Source organism: Sardina pilchardus, chromosome 5 (assembly GCF_963854185.1).
Source record: "Sardina pilchardus chromosome 5, fSarPil1.1, whole genome shotgun sequence".
Classification (NCBI taxonomy): domain Eukaryota; kingdom Metazoa; phylum Chordata; class Actinopteri; order Clupeiformes; family Clupeidae; genus Sardina; species Sardina pilchardus.
Window position 1 is genome coordinate 6,243,536 of NC_084998.1, and position 19,307 is coordinate 6,262,842.

Below are 19,307 nucleotides of genomic sequence, written 5' to 3' on the forward strand. Positions count from 1 at the left end.
CATGCCAGGATCGCGCCGGCGTCCCATCAAGTCGGCCAGCTTCCACCAGGATACACGCGGAGCCCGCTATAACATGACAACTCCATTCTTCAAACAATAAAGCACACCTCGAGGGTCTGACAGGAACGGATGGAGGACGGTGGGCTGTCACATGGTTAGCAGGTGGATGAAATATCTGCCACTGGCAATACACACAGTAGCACAGTGCTTTTGAAGATATATAGGCACATTTTATAGATGCACATGCTGGATGAGAGCACTACAGTATGTGTGAATGTTGCACTGAAACTACAAGCTCCAGAGAGTTGCCATACCCTTAAGCAAACATACAGTAACACCTGGTCCATCTACATGAATTTCAAACCTCCCTAACTTTGTAGTGCTGTACACACGTTATTATCTTAATGGTCCCTCTGTGGATACAAACCACTATATGAGGTTCTGACTAAGCAGCAAGAATGCTTACTCCAAGTCATATAAAGTGGACTGAACATTTAATGTCTGTGCTTTGAAACCAACTGTTCCCAGCAGACCTGTGGTCCGCATGTCTGTTGTTTATATCCATATTATTTCCTCAGAAATGTACCTGCGGCAATATCAGCGTGCTGCAAGATTTATCAGTATGATAGCACTGCCGCTGCCGCACAACAGCTCTTGGAAGGGGACTGTGATATGATAACAGACCTAAATCTGTTGTCACAGACCATCATAAATAAATGTATGGCTTGGAGGTGACAGAGGAGAGATTAAAGATAGAATTTGACAGGCACTCGTCACATCTATCTACCACTACAAATACATTCCATACATGTATTTAAGGAGACAACTGTGGCCAAAAGGGCAGAGGAGACAGAAAATGGAAAGGGTGAATTCCCTCAGACATACTATATAATATAATATTTTTAACAAAGCAAGACAATAATTGACTACATCCAAATTACAGACTACATCCAAAGAGACCGTCCTTACAAACTCAGCAGTGATATGATCATGATGGGTCATTCAGAATGATCCTCTCTACCAATCTATAATTCTCATAACACCCACAAAGCTCCTGGTGGACTGGCCCATATTGATAATGATTGGATTAAACCTCAAGATATGGGCAAATGCTTAATCCTCATGCTCTGTAAGGCATGTGTGAAAGCCTGTTTACATCACAGCCACGTGAAGCAGAATCAATACAAACTTTTTTTGTCACTGTTGTCTTAAAGAGGATGATTCCAACATTTCTGGTTTATTTGGAAAGCAAGCATCAGCAGAGATAAGGGCTTAGGTAAAATTGCTGGAAGGCACGATACTGGTGTTTGTTTTTTTGGATGGCTTATTAAATCAAGATGTTTTCAGTTCATTCCTCCAGTGTTTTCAAAGTGTTCAATTCTGTGACAGAAGTGACAGAGCTGGAGAAGCTCTTGGCATTTGCAAAATGATAGCCTCTTGTACTACGAGCGCATATTTTACGGTCCCTTGATTAAGCATTTGTGCATGTAGTAGTACTTCAAGAGTGGATGTTTTCCTTCTGGCATAAAAATGAGGTCATTTCAAAGAGGCCTTCTTTGGTACACTGAAAGATGTTCTTCTTTCACACCATCACATTAACTGTGCATGCAGAATAAAACATGGTTGCCGTTTTTTTTTTTTTTTTAAATCATACTTTCTCAGCAATATTACCAGGTGAAAAAGGTGCAAATGCATGCTAGCTAACACACACACACACACACAAACACACACATATAGATACACACACATTGATATATACATAATATATAAAATATATCTAAATCTAAATACATTTTATATATAGATATATTTAAACTTAATTTTAATGCGAAGACAGCAGTAGAGCAGAAGCATAACTCCATACTGTGCACCTTAGACTGCCGTTCTACTTACAATCCTCTGTGACCACCGCTTGCAAAAATGTCAGACCCTTTCATAAAATGTTCAGAGTTACGACTTAAATGGACAGCTGGGGAAGACCATAAATGAGCGTGGCTGAGGAAAAATACTGTCTGTAATCGTGAGATGTTTATGACTGTTTAGATCATTTAGACGGACATGAGCGTACGTACGACATGTGGCACAAGGAAGGGATCTGCTTTCCATATGTTTGTTTTAGGATATGCAGTCTGTGTAGACACAGGGGGATTGTCATTCATGAAATGTCGGCATTATAAAAAAAAAAATTGGAGAAAAAGTCAACAGAATACAAATCAGTGTCCTGGCGTGGTCAGAAACCTGGACGTGATTGGAGAGCACAGCTGACCTCTCAAGTTAAGGAACTGGACACACGGTCTCCCACGGAACTGCAACTAGAGCATTCTGATGAGCAAGAATGGAAAAATCGGATCGGACCAGATCTGGAAAGTTCCATTGTCATGGCTTGTAATCGGGTATCATGAGCCTGCTCAACGAATTGGGACAGGAATTTGGGGCGAGTATAAACTTTGATCACATAGAAAGTAATTCTGAGGTCCCATATTACTGGCACAGTTGAAGGTATCCAGCAAGTGCTGCTCCTCCATGTATAGATTCATTCCTTGTCAATACATTTGCCTTTGTAATTTTTTTTAGATAGAAACAAATAATGAGCACTCTACTTTAATGATGGACCTGTGATGACTTGAGCTGTTTTCATTATGAGAACAACGTTCACAAACCCACCTCTCACACAGACATAAAAAAGGTAAATCATCTTTTCCTGAGGGCTTCAAATAATTGGTCTTCAAGCCAAAAAAAAAAAACATGAATCACCTAAAACTACTGATATTTCCAGCTAACCAGCAGGGCAAAGGAGGGCAACTTCAGGCTGTAACTCCAGACCTACACCCTTGTCATTTATAAAGACAGAGGACAAAACTACCGCAAGTGACCGGTTAATCAAACAAAGCGGTTTGGCTCTTTATTCTTAGTCATCTTCCTTCAGGGTGTTCTCCATTAAAGCTCTCAGACTGAGGCCGCCAGGCCATGACATGTGTTGTGTTTATTACAGGGTATCAGTATCCAAGGAAACAGTTTCCACTTTTGATTTTATAACACTACTCTTGCGTGTGCTTTCTTAGCTGCGCGACAGCATCAGAATGTTCCTTTTCCCACCAATAAAATGTACTGTTGCATGAAGAGGCTTCATGCAGAGAGTTCCGAACCGTGTCATTCTACAGTAGCTGTACGATGACGGGCTGACGTCAAGTCCGAACAAACTAGTGTATTATTCATCGCGAGGTAAAGTGAAAGAAAAGGTACGTGGATTATGTGAACTTTCTGTTATTTCAAGAGATCCTTTACATGCAACATTATCGGAAACAAAACAACAATGAAAGGGAAGCTGCATTACTGAAAGCATTACAGCTAAGCACTGTGTGCTCAATGATTGAAAAGTGCTATATAAATAAATGGTATTATTATTATTATTATTATTATTATTACTATTATTATTATTATTATTATTATTATTATTACTACATTAGCACATGCATAGGCCTACTGGTTCTATACAATCCTGTGCTAAAAGCATATCTAGCAAATGCTCCATTGATGAACAATAATTGGGCTCAGTGTCTGTGCTGCTTGTGTCAGGACAAACAGAACTGTTAGATTCTCACGTTGTGTGATTCTGCAACAACGCACGCACGCACGCACGCACATTTTATACACAATCACAAGGACAGCTCACCTTTGCTATTAGCCCACTTGTAGGTACGGTTGGTTTGCAAACTGCTGGCTACCTTGGGGTCACATCTCTCCTCAGTCGGCACCCTGCACCCGAGAACTCCCTCCTTCACGGGCCGCAGGTGTTTGGGTAGAGCCTTGTAGAACCAGGCGCCCGAGCGCTTCCACACCTCCGAGAGACACAAAGGAAGGATGAGCCTGTGTGGCACAACATGAATAATTTCTCCATAATAATAACTGCGAGGATATGATGATATTGTGATGATGAGTCTGGGGGTGAGGGGGGTGGAGGGGTGGGGTGGGGGGGATAATTTTCTCGAAAGGTATTTGCATCATACAGGAAATGGAGGGTAGCAGAAGACCTTGTGTATTATGGTCTTAACTGATGTCCCTGCAGCCCTATTGGAGGCCTGGCCTGGATGGCCTTGACCATGTGGGGTTTTATGGTGTTTTCCTGTGATGTCTTTTGATTTCTGTGCAACACCAAGATTGCACTCCAAGGAGCGCAACTGTAACCTTAATGACCAACATAATGTTGCTGCTGTCACCACTGCCGTACAATTCTGGGTGCTTGGAAACCCATTTCCCACAGATTACATCATATATAGAACTCTACCGATATATCGGCATGCCGACTAACCATTTGCTAATCTACAGTATCACTATCTGTTTGTAGTTGCTGATAAATATTTTCGAATTAAGTAAAGGAAAGCCGAATGCTAAGTCAGGTGAAGATAACAGCAAGGAGTAGATGCTTGCAGAGCCAGTCTATGACGTGTCCTTAAAAACATTTGGCTGGAGCAGTTTTGTTTTCTTTCAAAAAATGTATTATTGCTGTTGAGTCGTTTACCGACACTACACCAGACATTTAGGCGGGAATCACATTAGCCAGCGGCAAGCGGCAGCGGCAAGCGTAACACAACGCTCAGACCATAATAATAAATCTAAACATTCTATCTCGTTCCTAAGTTCAATCTTTGTTGCTACGTCCTTAGACGAATCTGATATCTGAAAATACCTAAACATTCCAAAACTGATTGTGACGAGCCGAGCGTTGCGCTTCAAAGTTGAACCAAGTTAAACTCCCAGTTTGCTCAACGCTAGCGTTACGCCAGCGTTGTCACCGTTCCGCTGCCGAACCAGAGAGAACAATAGGAAACCTGCCGCTTGCCGCTGGCTAGTGTGATCCCCGCCTTAGGCCTAACACATTATGTCCCACCTTGATCAGACCTTTTCAATATGCTGAATATGGTCCGTATTGGTCAGGCTCTAATTGTACGCCACGCCACTGAGCAAGGTTAGTGTGTTGCAAACAACAATATTCTGCAATTGTCCTAAATCAAATCTTCATTTCCTGTCAGCACAAGGCCAAGACAGACACAATGCAGACAAGACACAGTGTCAAGGGTTTGATTCTTAGAGTGTGCGCCTACTACGGCAATTTCCTGTGTATTAGCCGCAGGGCAGTGTTTTATGCAAGTTAGAAGAAAGAAAACCATATTAATACCATATGAACTGCCCCCCTGTATTAACCTCATAGCCTAAGACATTTTGCAAAATCAATGTATAAGCCGCGACTAACAGTCAGGAAATGACGGTAATAAACAAATTACTGTACACTGGAGAAAAGGCTCTGTTACACAAACTGAGCATGTACATTTAGACACACAGTGAGCTCTGTTCAGCCCTGGATACAAGCTCTTGGCCATAGTGGCAGACTCGAGGCCAGCCACCAGACGATACCCTGGGCTCTCCAACCAAGACTGAGGGATGGCAGACCAAAATGTCAGGTCTGATAGCAGCTGCTTGGCGGTTCGCAGGGGACTCCTTCCAGCTGTCAGCCGACGCAACCTGCCAGCCTCACCCCCAACATCTCAAGGAGGCATTAGACTAATGGAGCTCACTTATAGTAGGCTATTATTGCAGCGCAAATAATGATATAATTGTATTTCGAGGGCAACAATAACAATGTTACATTATGGAGAAGTTCATAAAAAAAATGAGCTGAAAGACTCTATACACTTCTAGCCCAGCGAGTAATTGTTTGTTTTGTAATATTTGTAATTATAATCTTAACAGGCAGATTAAAGTGTGAAAAACTTCAACAAGGCTTCTCCAACGTAAATTAAAAACCCTCTGTGCCAATAGCTTTTTTTCACATACTGGTTTACATCCAAATAACAAATATAGGCCTGCTATAAATCTCTACTTCATGACATGTTACACCTACAGATAGAAATCAACTATATAAATGCACTTGTATTAAAGGTTGGATTTTACACTTTTTTTTAATTGTGGTCCTATATTATTTGGAAAAAAAATGAATTTATTAGAAGCTAAAGAACACATCTTAACCAGGGGTGCCAATAATTATGGAGGGCTCTGTATCAACTGTGATCCAATGATTTGAGGTCTGATAACTGCTATGACTGCCTAGCATCCACATCGATAACTCTGACGGAGCGCAGTAGAGGACACACAGGGCAGGCGTGCGTAAATCACAAACATATGCATTTCCCATTTGCTACTCTGTCTCCATAATGAAAGACATGTCAGGACCTCGCTCACTGAACTGATGACACAGAGCGAGCCATACTCTCTGCATTTGCCCTGTTGAATATTGATCCCTAAATACCCCACACACTCACTCTGTCTCTCTGGTCAGGCCCTGATATGAAGACGCAATATAAGAGTCCAAGATGAATGGATAGGATAAACCTGAACTGACAGAGCCCCTCTATGAATATCACTTTCACATTACTATCTCAGCCACTGTGCCCTTTTAAGAAATGATAATGCCATTCTAGCGCAAAACGGCCACCATTTGAATACACATTATGGTATTAACATACAGGATGGGGTATAATGGTGTGGAAGCGTAAAGGTTTCCCTGGCCAGAAAGGAACTGGGCCAAACAGAGGTAGCAGTAATTTCATTTGCACTGAACAGCAGAGACGGAGAGAGAGAGACAGAGAGAGAAAAACAGAGAGAAGGAGAGAAAGAGAGAGAGAGAGAGAGAGAGAGAGAGAGAGAGAGAGAGAGTATACAAAGTGAATGCCAAGCAGAAGATGAAAATGCTATGTGTCCACAGCTATGAGAAGGGAATTTATCAACAACTTATTTTTGTTTTCTTAAATGAACATATACCAACTGCATTTGAAGCTACAGTAATACAAAAACTTAGCCCTTATTAGCTAACTTAAAAAACTCTGTCTTTTTATTATTATTTTTATAATTTATTTTCTTTTTGTTTTTTGTTGTTGTAGATAGCCAGGACAGGACTTCCATGCATTTATTTATCACAATGCTCTGGACGTGTGGAAAGCCGTCATCCACCTGGCTCGGCATTATTCATGTGCTGCCTTTAGGAGTTTGGGAGCTGTCACTGCTGACACTGCATTTCACAAGTCTGGACTATAAATGATTATCACAGGGGGACGAGGGAACCATCAGCGTGTCACCTGAAGGACATTAGAGGAGCAGGAAATGGGCAGAATACGCAACACCAACGACCCCGCCCAAACACACGCATGCACGTGCACGTGCGCGCGCACATACACACACACACACACACACACACACACACTCACACACCCACACACACACCCACACACACACACACACACACACACACACACACACACACACACACACACACACACACACACACACACACACACACACACACACACACACACACACACACACACACACACACACACACACACACACACACACACAAACACACATGATCTTCTAGAAAACTGAAGTGACTATTCAAAATTCAAGATTCCAGATCTTTATTTGTCACTTGCATATTTGCACAGAAACAAAAAGCAGTGAAACGAGGAATTGTGACAGAAACAAAGAGCAGTGAAATGGGGGCTCGAGCTACTGTGCAATGGAAAACGTAGAAGAGCAAGAAATGAAATATTCTCCACCTAGACAGAGACATAACCACTCAATGTGTAAATCTACACACTACGCAAATGTCTCAAATAAATCAGTTGGTCAGACAGTAGAGGTGAATTTCAGATTACTAGGCTGTCTCAATATATGGCATCAGTGTTATAAAAGAAAGCTCAATGCTAAGAGAAAAGTGTACAATAAACAGCCAGGAAAATGGAACACCTCAAAAGGTTACAAAGATATTTTACCCTGGCAAATGCCAATACCCAGAAAGACAATCTGATGATCATGACATGTCAGACATGAAGATTGTTTTGCATTCTCCCATTCATCTAAATGTTAAATGCATAGAAACAGTGACCCGTTTTTCTATTCCTATAGCAATTCGGCAGCACACCATCCATTATTAAATCAAATGGGTTTCTGATGTCTCTGCTTTATATCAGATTATATTTCCATATACTGTTGCATCAGGATCAATACATCAGGCTGCAATCATTTTAAAAAAAATGCTAGGGAAGTTGGGGGTTAATTATAAAGCTTTACAATATGGGTGTAACGGTACTAACTGGCCTAAGGGTTAACAGCCTACAGTAAGTGTAGGAACCCTCTGTGCCAAAACATTTCCTATGAACTACAATGGACTACAATTATTCACCAACACAGAGACATTGAACAGCAAGACTCTGAGGGAACACAAACTGAGGAAACCTTTTCCTCCACCAGCAAGCTGCATTTGTCAGAGCTGCAGCACATGTGTGCCCCACAGAAATGCCCCTCAATCATGCCACGCCTGCTTTATGGCGGCATTAAACTCTGAGGCACCTCGGCGGCCTCTGACTGCACGTAAACGCTTCAAATCTGGTGACAGAGAAGGTTGAGGGAAAACAGATAACATTGTCATCATCTCTGTCATGCGACTAAACGATCATATTTCCTCGGTGGACATGATCGTTGCTGTTGTGGCTGACGGCGCGGTACTGCTGCTACTCGCTCAACTCGAAAGGGAAGGAGAGGTAATCGCTCAGAAACCAAAACAGCTTGACAACAAGCTTGCCTTTCTTAAGAGAGCGTGTCAAATGCCACCTCATAAACTAACCGAACGCGATAATATCCCACACAGTCTCATAAACCTGTCAGATGATTTCTATATAAATACAAAACAATCACAAGGCTAGAGACTCAAAGAGCTCAGAAAAGACAGTGTGGTAATTGATCGTGCTAACAAATTAATACCCCCGTAATGGGAAAAGCTGACTAGGGAAAAAACGGCAGTTTGATCATAGAAAAAATAATTAACATGTTTTGATTCATTAGGTCTGATCAGTTCGTCAACTTCCTCCATTAAGAGAGAAGAGTCACATTTTTAAAAATATTTTTGCTTCATAAGTCCTAATTAATCAGTCAACTATCTACTGTCGATATAATAACTAGCCTATACTAGATGTGAAACCTCTCTGTTTGCGCTTGTCTTTTTCGTCAGTTCATTGTTCCGAGGCCACAGAATCTCTCCACCAGATATATCGCTGCACTCCACTCAGTCAGGGTAATGCTCACTATTCCATCCAGGCTCATATCACAATCCAGCTCAGGGTCATGATCGTACAGGCCCGTCAGAAGCCTTGGGATGAGGACTGACAACCAATAACATAGACAGAGTCCCACTAGGACCTCCAGATAACTTGGCTGACTGCCATCGGACGGAGTGTGCCATGGAGAGTTCAGTCCGATCTTTAGCATTGACTTTGTACTTTCAGACTCTTGCGTCACAGACACTGGTGGAGAGGGCCTCGTGAGCAGCCTTCTGGTGGCTGCCTGGCTTAATTATCCTTCAGAACGAATTGGGTCTTCCTGCCGGGGCCTTTTCCAGTGGAAATATTGGACTTCCATCTGGGCAGATCCTGCGGAGAGGAGATACTCTTCTTCTCCCTGGTGCCAGAACATATTGGATGTGCTCCAGCTTGTCCGGTCCGAGGAGCACCAATAACTCCTAAACCTACTAGTGGGCAGAAAGTCGAGTCGCTGTTGAGATGCTGCTTTGTTATGCCCCGCTCATGGGTTCCCGTGTGAGATAATTGATATTTTCTCCAGGAGTGGAAAACTCCACAATTTTACCAATGGGCTTTGACCCTTTACCACAGCAGTTCCAATTCCTCTCCATCTAGACTTCACAGCAGCACTCAAACTTTTCCCGTCATTACTCCCTTTGGAGGAAGGGGGTTTTGGACCCCATCATTTGACCCCATCATCTCAGCAAAATATATTATAAATATTATTTTACATTTTCCATCTCGGTCCCCTGGATCTGATGCTTCCATTCATTTGCATGCCTGTTTATGACTCCTGTGTTGGCGCGTGGCTATTTTGTTTTGAATGTATGATTCACTGTCACAGTCAAAAAAGAAAGTCAATGATAAAAGACAGGCACAAAAAAAAGACACATTTCCTTCCGTTTGTCATACCCCACCTGTCATGTCACTACTCCCCACTAGGAGGGCTGCACCACACTTTGAAAACCACTGACCTGTACACAGTTAAGGGGTCTGTCACTCTTTCGCTACACTTCACTATGGCCTAACCTGCTCTGAATAACAGGGCTTCTTAACATAGTAGAAGTGGTCTGCATTTCGTTTGAGTATATTTCAATTTTTTATTTCTAATACATTAAGTTTAACCATCAAATTAGTCATGCTTTGTGGTGATATGTTCTTATATATAAATAAATATATATATATATATATATATATATATATACTGTATATATATACATGTATATATAAAATAAAAAATACATGCTTCTTTGTTATGAGTATCCTCATAGCCCTGGAGATGACATACTGTAACTTCTCATCTCATCAAGGTGCACCACTCCTGTGCCAAACATGCCTGTCTAAAGATAACAGATTCTTGCCATCAAAGCTGCCATTGAAGATGCTATCTAATTAATCACCCCCCATCCAAGTCTGATGATGACGGATGATGACAACCAGCTGACATGCAAGAGCCGAGTTATTGCAATCTACAAACATGTCTCTTGCGTTGCTGCAGGTCTGGAACAACTCCAAGGCCTACATATTACAGCACAAAGGTACACGCCTGTTAACTGACTTGGCCACTGTGCCCATGAAAAGCTACTGTAGACATCTTCCTAAGCCTAGCCTCTCTTGTTCTCATTCTTCAGCCTCCTGATTAAATTCACAGCACTCAAGCTGTTTGAGGGTATAACCTATCTTGGACCTACAGTATCTTAATAGTCCCATTTGTCAGATCCACAGCCCTGGCCCTGTTTGAGGTCCAACCACTTTATAATGAGGAGACACAGCACTGAAAGAATCTTATGTGAGTAACCAACTGCATTGTTGGAAACAGCATTATTGATGTAATCTGGTGTAATCTGTCCAAAATAACTGCCCAAAGCCGTTACCAAGATGGCCACCGAGTGCTTAGACTTGCCCATTAAGACTATGGGTGGCTTTCAAACTCTCTCCTCGATCCTCGATGCTCGGTCCTCGAGGGGCGTTCCCACTAATCTATAACTAACACTGGATAGACTATCCCATTGTTGCCGCCCCATCAATCTTTATCTAGATCAGTGATGGCGAGGATCGAGGAAGGAAGGGAGGGTGTATAAACCACCAAATGAGAGGCACCCTATGACTGAACCCAGCCTGTCTTGGTCTCATTGATTGAAGCTGAAACTGTTTGGGGTTCTAGTAGAGGCACGCCATTAGATTTTCTCATGCACCATTCTCACTCTCTTCACAGCAACCGTCAACAAGTGAGAGGCACTCAACTTAGTCACTGCATCACAAAGGTCTTAGTTTAGACACACCTCACACACAACACTGAGAAGTGTATATGTATTTGTAATTGCCATCATTATACCCAAACAGTGTTCTATCTCGTCAGTTATTTTGAGAGCGTGAATCACCAGAAATCTGAGTGGATGACTCTCTTTGCCTCCAGTAAAAATGTGTCACGCCGTTAAAGCTGTAACCACAGTCTTATTCTGGCTAATGTCAGCGGATGTTTGCAAAATTGAAATCACTGAGAACAGTTGGAGTTGTCTTCTGCAACTTTACAAGATGTTCATGATTTGTTGAGCATCTGCTATGGAGTCATGACTGGGTGAAGTGCTTCTTGGAATACTTCTCCTCCAACTTCCCTATATTTCATAAGGTATTATACAGAAAACAATTGTGTGTGTGTGTGTGTGTGTGTGTGTGTGTGTGTGTGTGTTGGGGAGGGGGAGGAGGATGAGGGTGTTGAGAGAAACATTTCATGTAACACTAAAAATATCGATATTAATCTCTGTTCAACATAAAAACTGGGTATACCAACATAAGTCTGCTTTAGAGCCTAACACTCAAAATGATATCAGACATCACAATATTTGTCTCTCATTCATCAGGGCTATTATCCTCATGCAAACAATGACCATTACTCAAACCGCTGATAATGTCAACTATAACACTGTCAACACATCAGAGGCACGAGAGACTAATTACAATTGTGAATCCACACAGCCTTCCTTTTTACAGTGTCATCTGGAGCTAAGCATCTATTTCCCCTTCTCTTCTTAACAGATCTGGGAGGTGCTCCCTAAAAGGCAAATCACAGCCAACAATTTCCTCTCAGCATTTTAATTAGCAGAATGATAACATCCCCTAATTTGCATGGCAAAGCCAGTGTTTCGTGAAATTAGTTTTGTGGATGGCATGCGCCACCATAGGCAGCCACATCCAGCATTGTTCCCGAACGCAGCTCTCCCAGAGCAGCCGGCAAGGACTCTATTAGCAGCCCCTGCTCCACTAAAGTGGCGTCTGGACAAAGGGAGCGCCTGAGCCGAGGTCAAAGGTCACACAAAAAGATAGATTGCAGGAGGATAATAGGTGGAGATCGATTAGCTAGACACGTGCTGAAGCACCTGAAAAGATTTTTTTTTTTTTTTTTTTTTTGGGGGGGTGCCTTTCCTTTCTGATTTTCCTGATCCTATCCCATCAAGAGGCCTGTCCATGTTAGAGTGAGATGGACTTTGCAATCCTCAATACATCTATCAGTCTCGTATCATGTTTTGGACTAATAGATGGCCACATGTCTTCCACTTACAGCCCACAGGGATAATTACAGCATAAATCTTTCCCTCCCATATCATTACAGCACAGCACAGTGATATTCAGTACCATCCATGGTCCTATTAATTTCATTTTTCACAAGATGAGTTGGTAATTATGCCATAAAAGTAGGCAGGGAAAAAAATCACACTTCAATAAAGCAATATTTTATTCAAAGCTGAACATTACCGTTTCGATGTTTGTTACTCTGCTGTTATGAGCAAAGCAGAATTCATAAATCCAGTGTAGCCGCATAACACAATAAAGCCTCTACTGCTGGAAGCATTGAAACGACAGGCAGAGGATGAAGAAAAGAAAAGTAGAGTAGAAGTAGTGAGCAATGGCTGTTGAAAATTGAGTTGATGCAGCAAGAGTTGCCTCAAGTATATTAAAATGCACTCACGACGAGACACAGCAGAGACCAGGAGTGGGAGTTTGATTTGTGTCGATATCATAAAACAGTCTTTCCCTTCTTTATCACAATTAAGATAAATTAAACCCACTTGTTGATTATTTTTCAGTGGAAAATGTGAATGCAGCAAGTCTTCTAACATTATTTGTTTGTCTCTATTGCAAAAATGTAGGATAAATTCACTAACGCGAAACTATTCATTTCGCTGACACGAGAGACTGAACCCCGAGGCCCATTTCCCTTTAGAGAGTGGTGTCGTTCGACGCAGCCTGTGCTCCGTATAGATTTAGCCTTGGACAGATTTCAGGCCGGTCCCATCCTTTACGGAGCGAGACAAAATCTGCATTAATAGGGCCCTGTTCTGCAGTGCAATAACTCCACAGAGCCGCTCGGCAGTGGGACGGCTCGGCCAGTCACGTCAATAGCTCTGCATCAGCTGCATCCCTCTCTGCCAAGTTATGATGAGTGCAATTCTTGGCTCGTTTTAATGAAGCTCTCATTCATTTGTTTTCTTGAAGGGCTACGCTTCTAAAAATTGAGCTACGCTGCGAGCGATTAACAGCTACGTCTACCTGCCAAAATGCAATCGAAGCCATCCCCCACACAATGAATGAGATACATTACACATCTAACAGGAACAGCTGATTTCGAGAAAAGAATAGCCTGCTATTATGTGTGAGAATCGTGAAATTTAGCTCTCTTTAATTAGCCACATCAAAGGCACTCTCCGAGGAGGCATCACAGATGCTTTTTTCGTTATATTTAATGTGCCGAGCCAACTGTGAAAGAGCGATAAGCTTTCACTGCACCCAAAAGCTATCACATGCCCACTACATGGCTAGAATTCTGATGTCCTCCAGTGTTTCATTTCTGCTTATTATTTTCTGCTAAGGATATATGGCGAGAAGCAGGGTGCTTTTCTCTGAAGGATAAAAATATTGACTGTGGCGAATTGTACAACACATGAGAAAAGAAAGAGCTTAAAGATTCCACTGACGCATCTATCCTGAGCTGAGAATGAAGAATATGAATAGTGCAGCGGAAATATATCTTCTTGCTTTTCCGATTCAACAAGTCAGAGCTGTAGAGTCACTAACTCTTTGAAGTATTGAAAATCAATAATAACATAGTGTCCTGCTGTGCAGATAAAGAAAAATGTATGTCAGGTTTTAAAAACCATCTGCTGAAATTAATCAAATGCTTGCAAAAGTATGATATGCTAATCCTGAAATATAACGGTCTGTAGAAGGCTTCAAGTCGGTGTAGCATGGACAAGCTCAAGTAAATGATCAGGCAATCCCTCCCATAACTTGGGATGCCCAGTGCTCATGAAAAAAAAAACATAAATATTCCCCCACCCTGTAGACGCAGGAAACATTTCTCCTGGCCTGACTCATTGTAAATGTACAACCAACCTTCCAGGCTTGGCAAGGCACACACAAACAAACACACAGAAAGATAGAGATAGACAAAGACAGAGAGGGAGAGAGAAAGAGAGAGAGAGAGAGAGAGAGAGAGAGGGAGGGTGAGAGAGAGAGAGAGGGAGAGAGAAAGAGAGAGGGAGAGAGAGAGGGAGAGAGAAAGAGAGAGAGAGAGAGGGAGAGGGAGAGAGAGAGGCAGGGAGGGAGAAAGAGAGAGGGAGGGAGAGAGAGAGAGAGAGAGAGAGAGAGCTATGTGAGGGAGGTCTGAATCGAGGGCCGTGCGGTTGATCAACACTGAATGGCAGTGATAAAAGCAGGATGCCCTGCGAGGGTGCATGGGGCCATCTGATAGAGGGCACTTTGTTAGCATTGGCTGCCCGACCACGCAAGCCAAATGGCTAGGCATATAATGGAGCGGCTCCCAGGACTCTGTCTGTAAGCCACACAGAACAAAGATAAGACAGCCAGAGACGGCTACTTGGGTCAGAGCCGCCGTAATTGTGGTGCAGAGGCAAGACCACGCGCTGCGTAGGCTGAAATCAATAGCAGGAATTATTAGATAATGTGGAGCAAATTCGGTGCTCCAAAAAAATTAGACCAGGGATTTACCTAATGAGGCAGTTTTTTTTTTTTTTTTCCTTAATTTAATGACATGGTGACAGGAAGAGAGACTGCAATTAAGCAGATGTGGGGAAAAATGGATAAATGAAACAGTAGTGGAGCCAAAAAAAAAAAAGTCTGCATTCAGTATTCTAACCTCAATTCCACCATACTGGAAAGATGGGAGCAGCGGTCACTACTACAGCTGACGGGAGACAGCGTTTACCCCGGAAGTTAGTCATTTTGCAGCCCAGCAACCAAACACGGTCTCTCTTCCCACTACACTCCGTCCTTTACACTCCCCATACTTGCTGCCATGGCTACAGCAAATGATTGACAGGCAGAGTATTGTGCTGATTGATTGGATATTGGACCTAATCTTGTTCTTCATATATTAGCTGAGCTTTCATTGCTCACAGGCATGACATTCTTTGACTAATAATGAAAAAAGGTGAGGATCAAATGTTATAAAACTATGATGTAACCTACTTATTGTAAAGATATTAAGCCATGACGATAAACAGTGTACAGTAATACCACTCACATGGTATACAGATGAAGCTCAGGTTAAATGGCTAAATATTTCATCTATATTCTATCAATGTACATCTATATCTATACACAAACACACACACACATACACACACACACACGCACATACTGTGCATAAACATAAGTGAGTGTGAATGTGTGTGTGTGTGTGTGTGTGATGCCAATGCATTATGCTTCAGGCAGTGTATTGGGGATAGGCATAGATACATTATTCTTTCTCAGTTAGACGCCTGTCATGTTGACCAAGACAGAGCTGGTAAACAAACCCAGAATGGCTTATCGATGCTGTAAGTACTATTGACATTTCTATGCCACTTCAACCAGGTTAAGGTCTAGCCAGCCTCCCCGTTTCAATATTCCGAGCATACATAAAATAACTGGCGGGTAGGCCTGCCCCTCTCTGAGGAAATATCCTGATTGGTTGCTACAGCAGGACAAAAATTTGAGTGGCTGATTACAGTGCCCTGGAGAGCCCCAGACATTTTTTTCCCCTTTCTGTTCTGCAGGCATCAATTTCCCTGATGGCTATCAGCATACGAAGCAGCTCGCTTACCTATTCCAGAGAAGCGCTGCTTACATCAGCTTTAATGGGAACTCCACGCATGCAAGCATCTGCCACGGCAGGTAGGCATTACTTGTAATGGGAGCCACGGCCATAGTCTGTACCCATGCACACAAGCAGAGATTTAACACAGAGATCATGAACAGACACCCCCTTTTGCCTTGTTCCCTGCAGCGATCACTGCACAGGATGTTCTGATAGCATCAGTCCAATTAGATATTTCTGAGTGCTGTCACATGTATCTTCATTGGGTTCCTTTAATGAAAGCATTACGACAGATGGGGAGATAGACGCTGTGACAGGGGAAGGCAGAAACATCCGGAAGTGAAAGTGATAACCTGCAACAGAGGCTGGTCATTTGTGTGTCAGGCTGGCTTACACTGGACTGATAATAAGAGAGGAAGTAGTGGTGGTGGTGGTGGTGGGTGGGGGGTTTAAATCTTTGAGGTGAATTCCTGGTGCCCAGTGCTTAATAAACTGGGTTTAACCAAGGTTTTCAAAATCTTTGAGGTGAACTCCCGGTGCCTAGTGCTTAATAAACTTCATTTCTAAATTTAGGTGAACATATATCATATTTAATGACAATTCCTCAATGGATTTATAAGTTAACTTTTTCACCCTGTTCTCAATAGGGAACTTGCTATACCTATGTTATACAGTATATTTAACGTAATGAGGAGTGAAACTGAAGTGAAACTACACCTTTGGTTACAAAAGAAGCAGCAGCAATCCATTATCATATAAAATTCAGCAGGCCAATACTGATCTAAAAACATATATTCTTCATCGCCCAACCCGAACACCCCGGCGTGAGGCCCACCGCCCCCTGGTCGGGGAAGAGGCGCATCAAACTCACAACACGTTTTTCATTGATCTTCTTAGCTGCTTTCATGACCTTTTCAGGATCTGACAGTGGCAAGTTTGGGTTGCAATGTGCCTCGGGTAAAAAGTCATCCACTCGGCCAGATGGACATCTGAATGAATATGTTTACATTCTGTGTGAAAACACCAACATAGACGTCAACCTATAGAGCGCTCAAAAAAACAACCCATGAACCACATGGCCAGTGCTTCAGGCTTTTGAAGACATGTTCAAAGACAGCTCTTGACATCTACCGCGTAAACAACACAACGACCACTTCATATCTCTATAATGTATGATTTATTCAGGAGGAAGACCTGGAGGATAAACCTGACAGAACTTGACAAAACTGAAGCTTTCACGCTGGCTTTCACAGAGGAGGGGGGAAGGGAGAGAAAGGAAGGGGGGGGGGGGGGGGGGGTGAGAGAGAGAGTGCTGGGAAGCATCACCCTGTCCCCAAAATCCAGCAGGAAACAGCCCTTCTGACAGAGCGCTTCCATTATCTGAGCGCATATGATAAGGTGCCCTGTCATTTGCCATTTCTCACAGCCCAGCTCTGTCCTCTTAGGCTGGTTGGTTCACAGCAGCGGTGACAAAAATGAGCCCTTTTTTATGCAAAGCATGCAACACACTGTTAGGGCATTCCAAATTAAACAGAGTTTTTTTTTTTTTTTTTAAATGTATTAACATTTCCAATTTAAACTGCAAGCACCCACCAAATCCTAGCAGACAAAAGTAACGTGAATAATTCATTATTGCAATTTTGCCTGCCAGACCTGTACACTGTACCTGTACTCGACATCATGCAAACACAGAATCCCTCTCCCTAGTGTCAACACAAGGCTGCAGCGGCAATAGAGGACTTCAGGATTTGACCCTATTAGCATGCAACAGTAACCTACGGCACTGGCCTGGGCTGGAGCTCCACCTGCCAAACTCCTGTTGCAATCTGCATCTCTAATCAAATAAACAACAGCAACAGCACCAACAACAACAACAACAACAACAAATCATCATCAATACTCATCTGATTCATATTGGAAGGGCTTGGGGAGTGTGACCATGGCAACTGGGTGAGGATTGCCGATAATGTAATATGGGGGTGACCTGAGTGACCTCACAAAGGTACTTCATCACTACAAGCAAATCTTGCGCCGCAGCCACAAAATCTTCTGTTTGTTCTTATCATAACCAAACCGATTACTGGCCATTTCGTGCAACAGTTCTGAACCGTGTTTGTCTGACTCTGCAAGGTGTACATGCGTTCATCATCTGAAAGTGGTCTTGCTGTGTGGTTGGTTTTGCTGCTCTGCTTAGATAAGAGTGCCAAGACTCAGTCCGCAGGCTTGATTAATCCAGTGTACAAGTCAATAATAAGACACTGTAGGAAGGTACCTCTCGCTGTTCACTGCAGATCTTGCACAGCCAATGGAGTCTCCTCTGACTGGTCGCAGTCTCAATGCCACACTTTGTGCACACTTTCTGAAACAAAAACACAGAGAAGGACACATGTGGTGTCATGCATGCAAACTTAACAGAATTACACTCATTCATACACCTTGATGTGAAACTATAATGATACAAAGGACAATTTGTATAAGCGCTTTGCAACTCACCATCACCACCAGAAAATGAAAACATCCTAGCGACATACAGTACATTTCAATTGCAGAGTTTGAAAAATGTCACCCGTGCAAATACTGTCAGAGATGTTATGATGACAGTGCTTAAGGAAACAACATTCATTTTCTCTAACTATACCCTTTCTCCAAGCATGCTATTAGAAAGGCACTGCTTTGTTGCTTTTGATTGAATTGTTTTTCACAGTGCGACTTCCCGTATTAATCTATAAACCTGTGGAAAAGTGCACATGATGGCCCACTTAGCATAGCGGTTGATTGAGGGAAACAATACTCTCCCACTAAAAAGAAATTTAATTAAGACTAGAAATACTATATTGGATTCTGGGGATTCAACCTTAAGAATCAATTTGAACGCAAGGCTGAATATGGCATTATAATAAATACACAGGAAGGATCCCTTAATCAAGCCTCATGAAAAGGAAGACAAAAGCCAGGGAAAAGTGCCCATAATTACATCTTAGCTGAAGGAGCTTTGTATTTTTAGAGCACTTTACAGGCAACTCTTCAGCGCTACCCATTTACCATCTTCACGTGCAGAAAACTTCTCACTTAGTGCTATATTA

The 19,307-nt window shown here is 42.5% G+C and overlaps 1 protein-coding gene across 1 annotated transcript in view; it reads right to left on the minus strand.

The window, feature by feature from the left end:
* The window catches only part of doc2b (double C2-like domains, beta), a 145,306-nt gene that overhangs the window by 117,875 nt on the left and 8,124 nt on the right, over positions 1-19,307 (minus strand). Inside the window, exons 6-7 of the mRNA XM_062536138.1 lie at positions 18,497-18,583; positions 3,674-3,839 (exon numbers count right to left, since the gene is read on the minus strand). Coding sequence (XP_062392122.1) covers positions 3,674-3,839; positions 18,497-18,583 — 253 coding nt within the window. The remainder of the gene's footprint in view (positions 1-3,673; positions 3,840-18,496; positions 18,584-19,307) is intronic.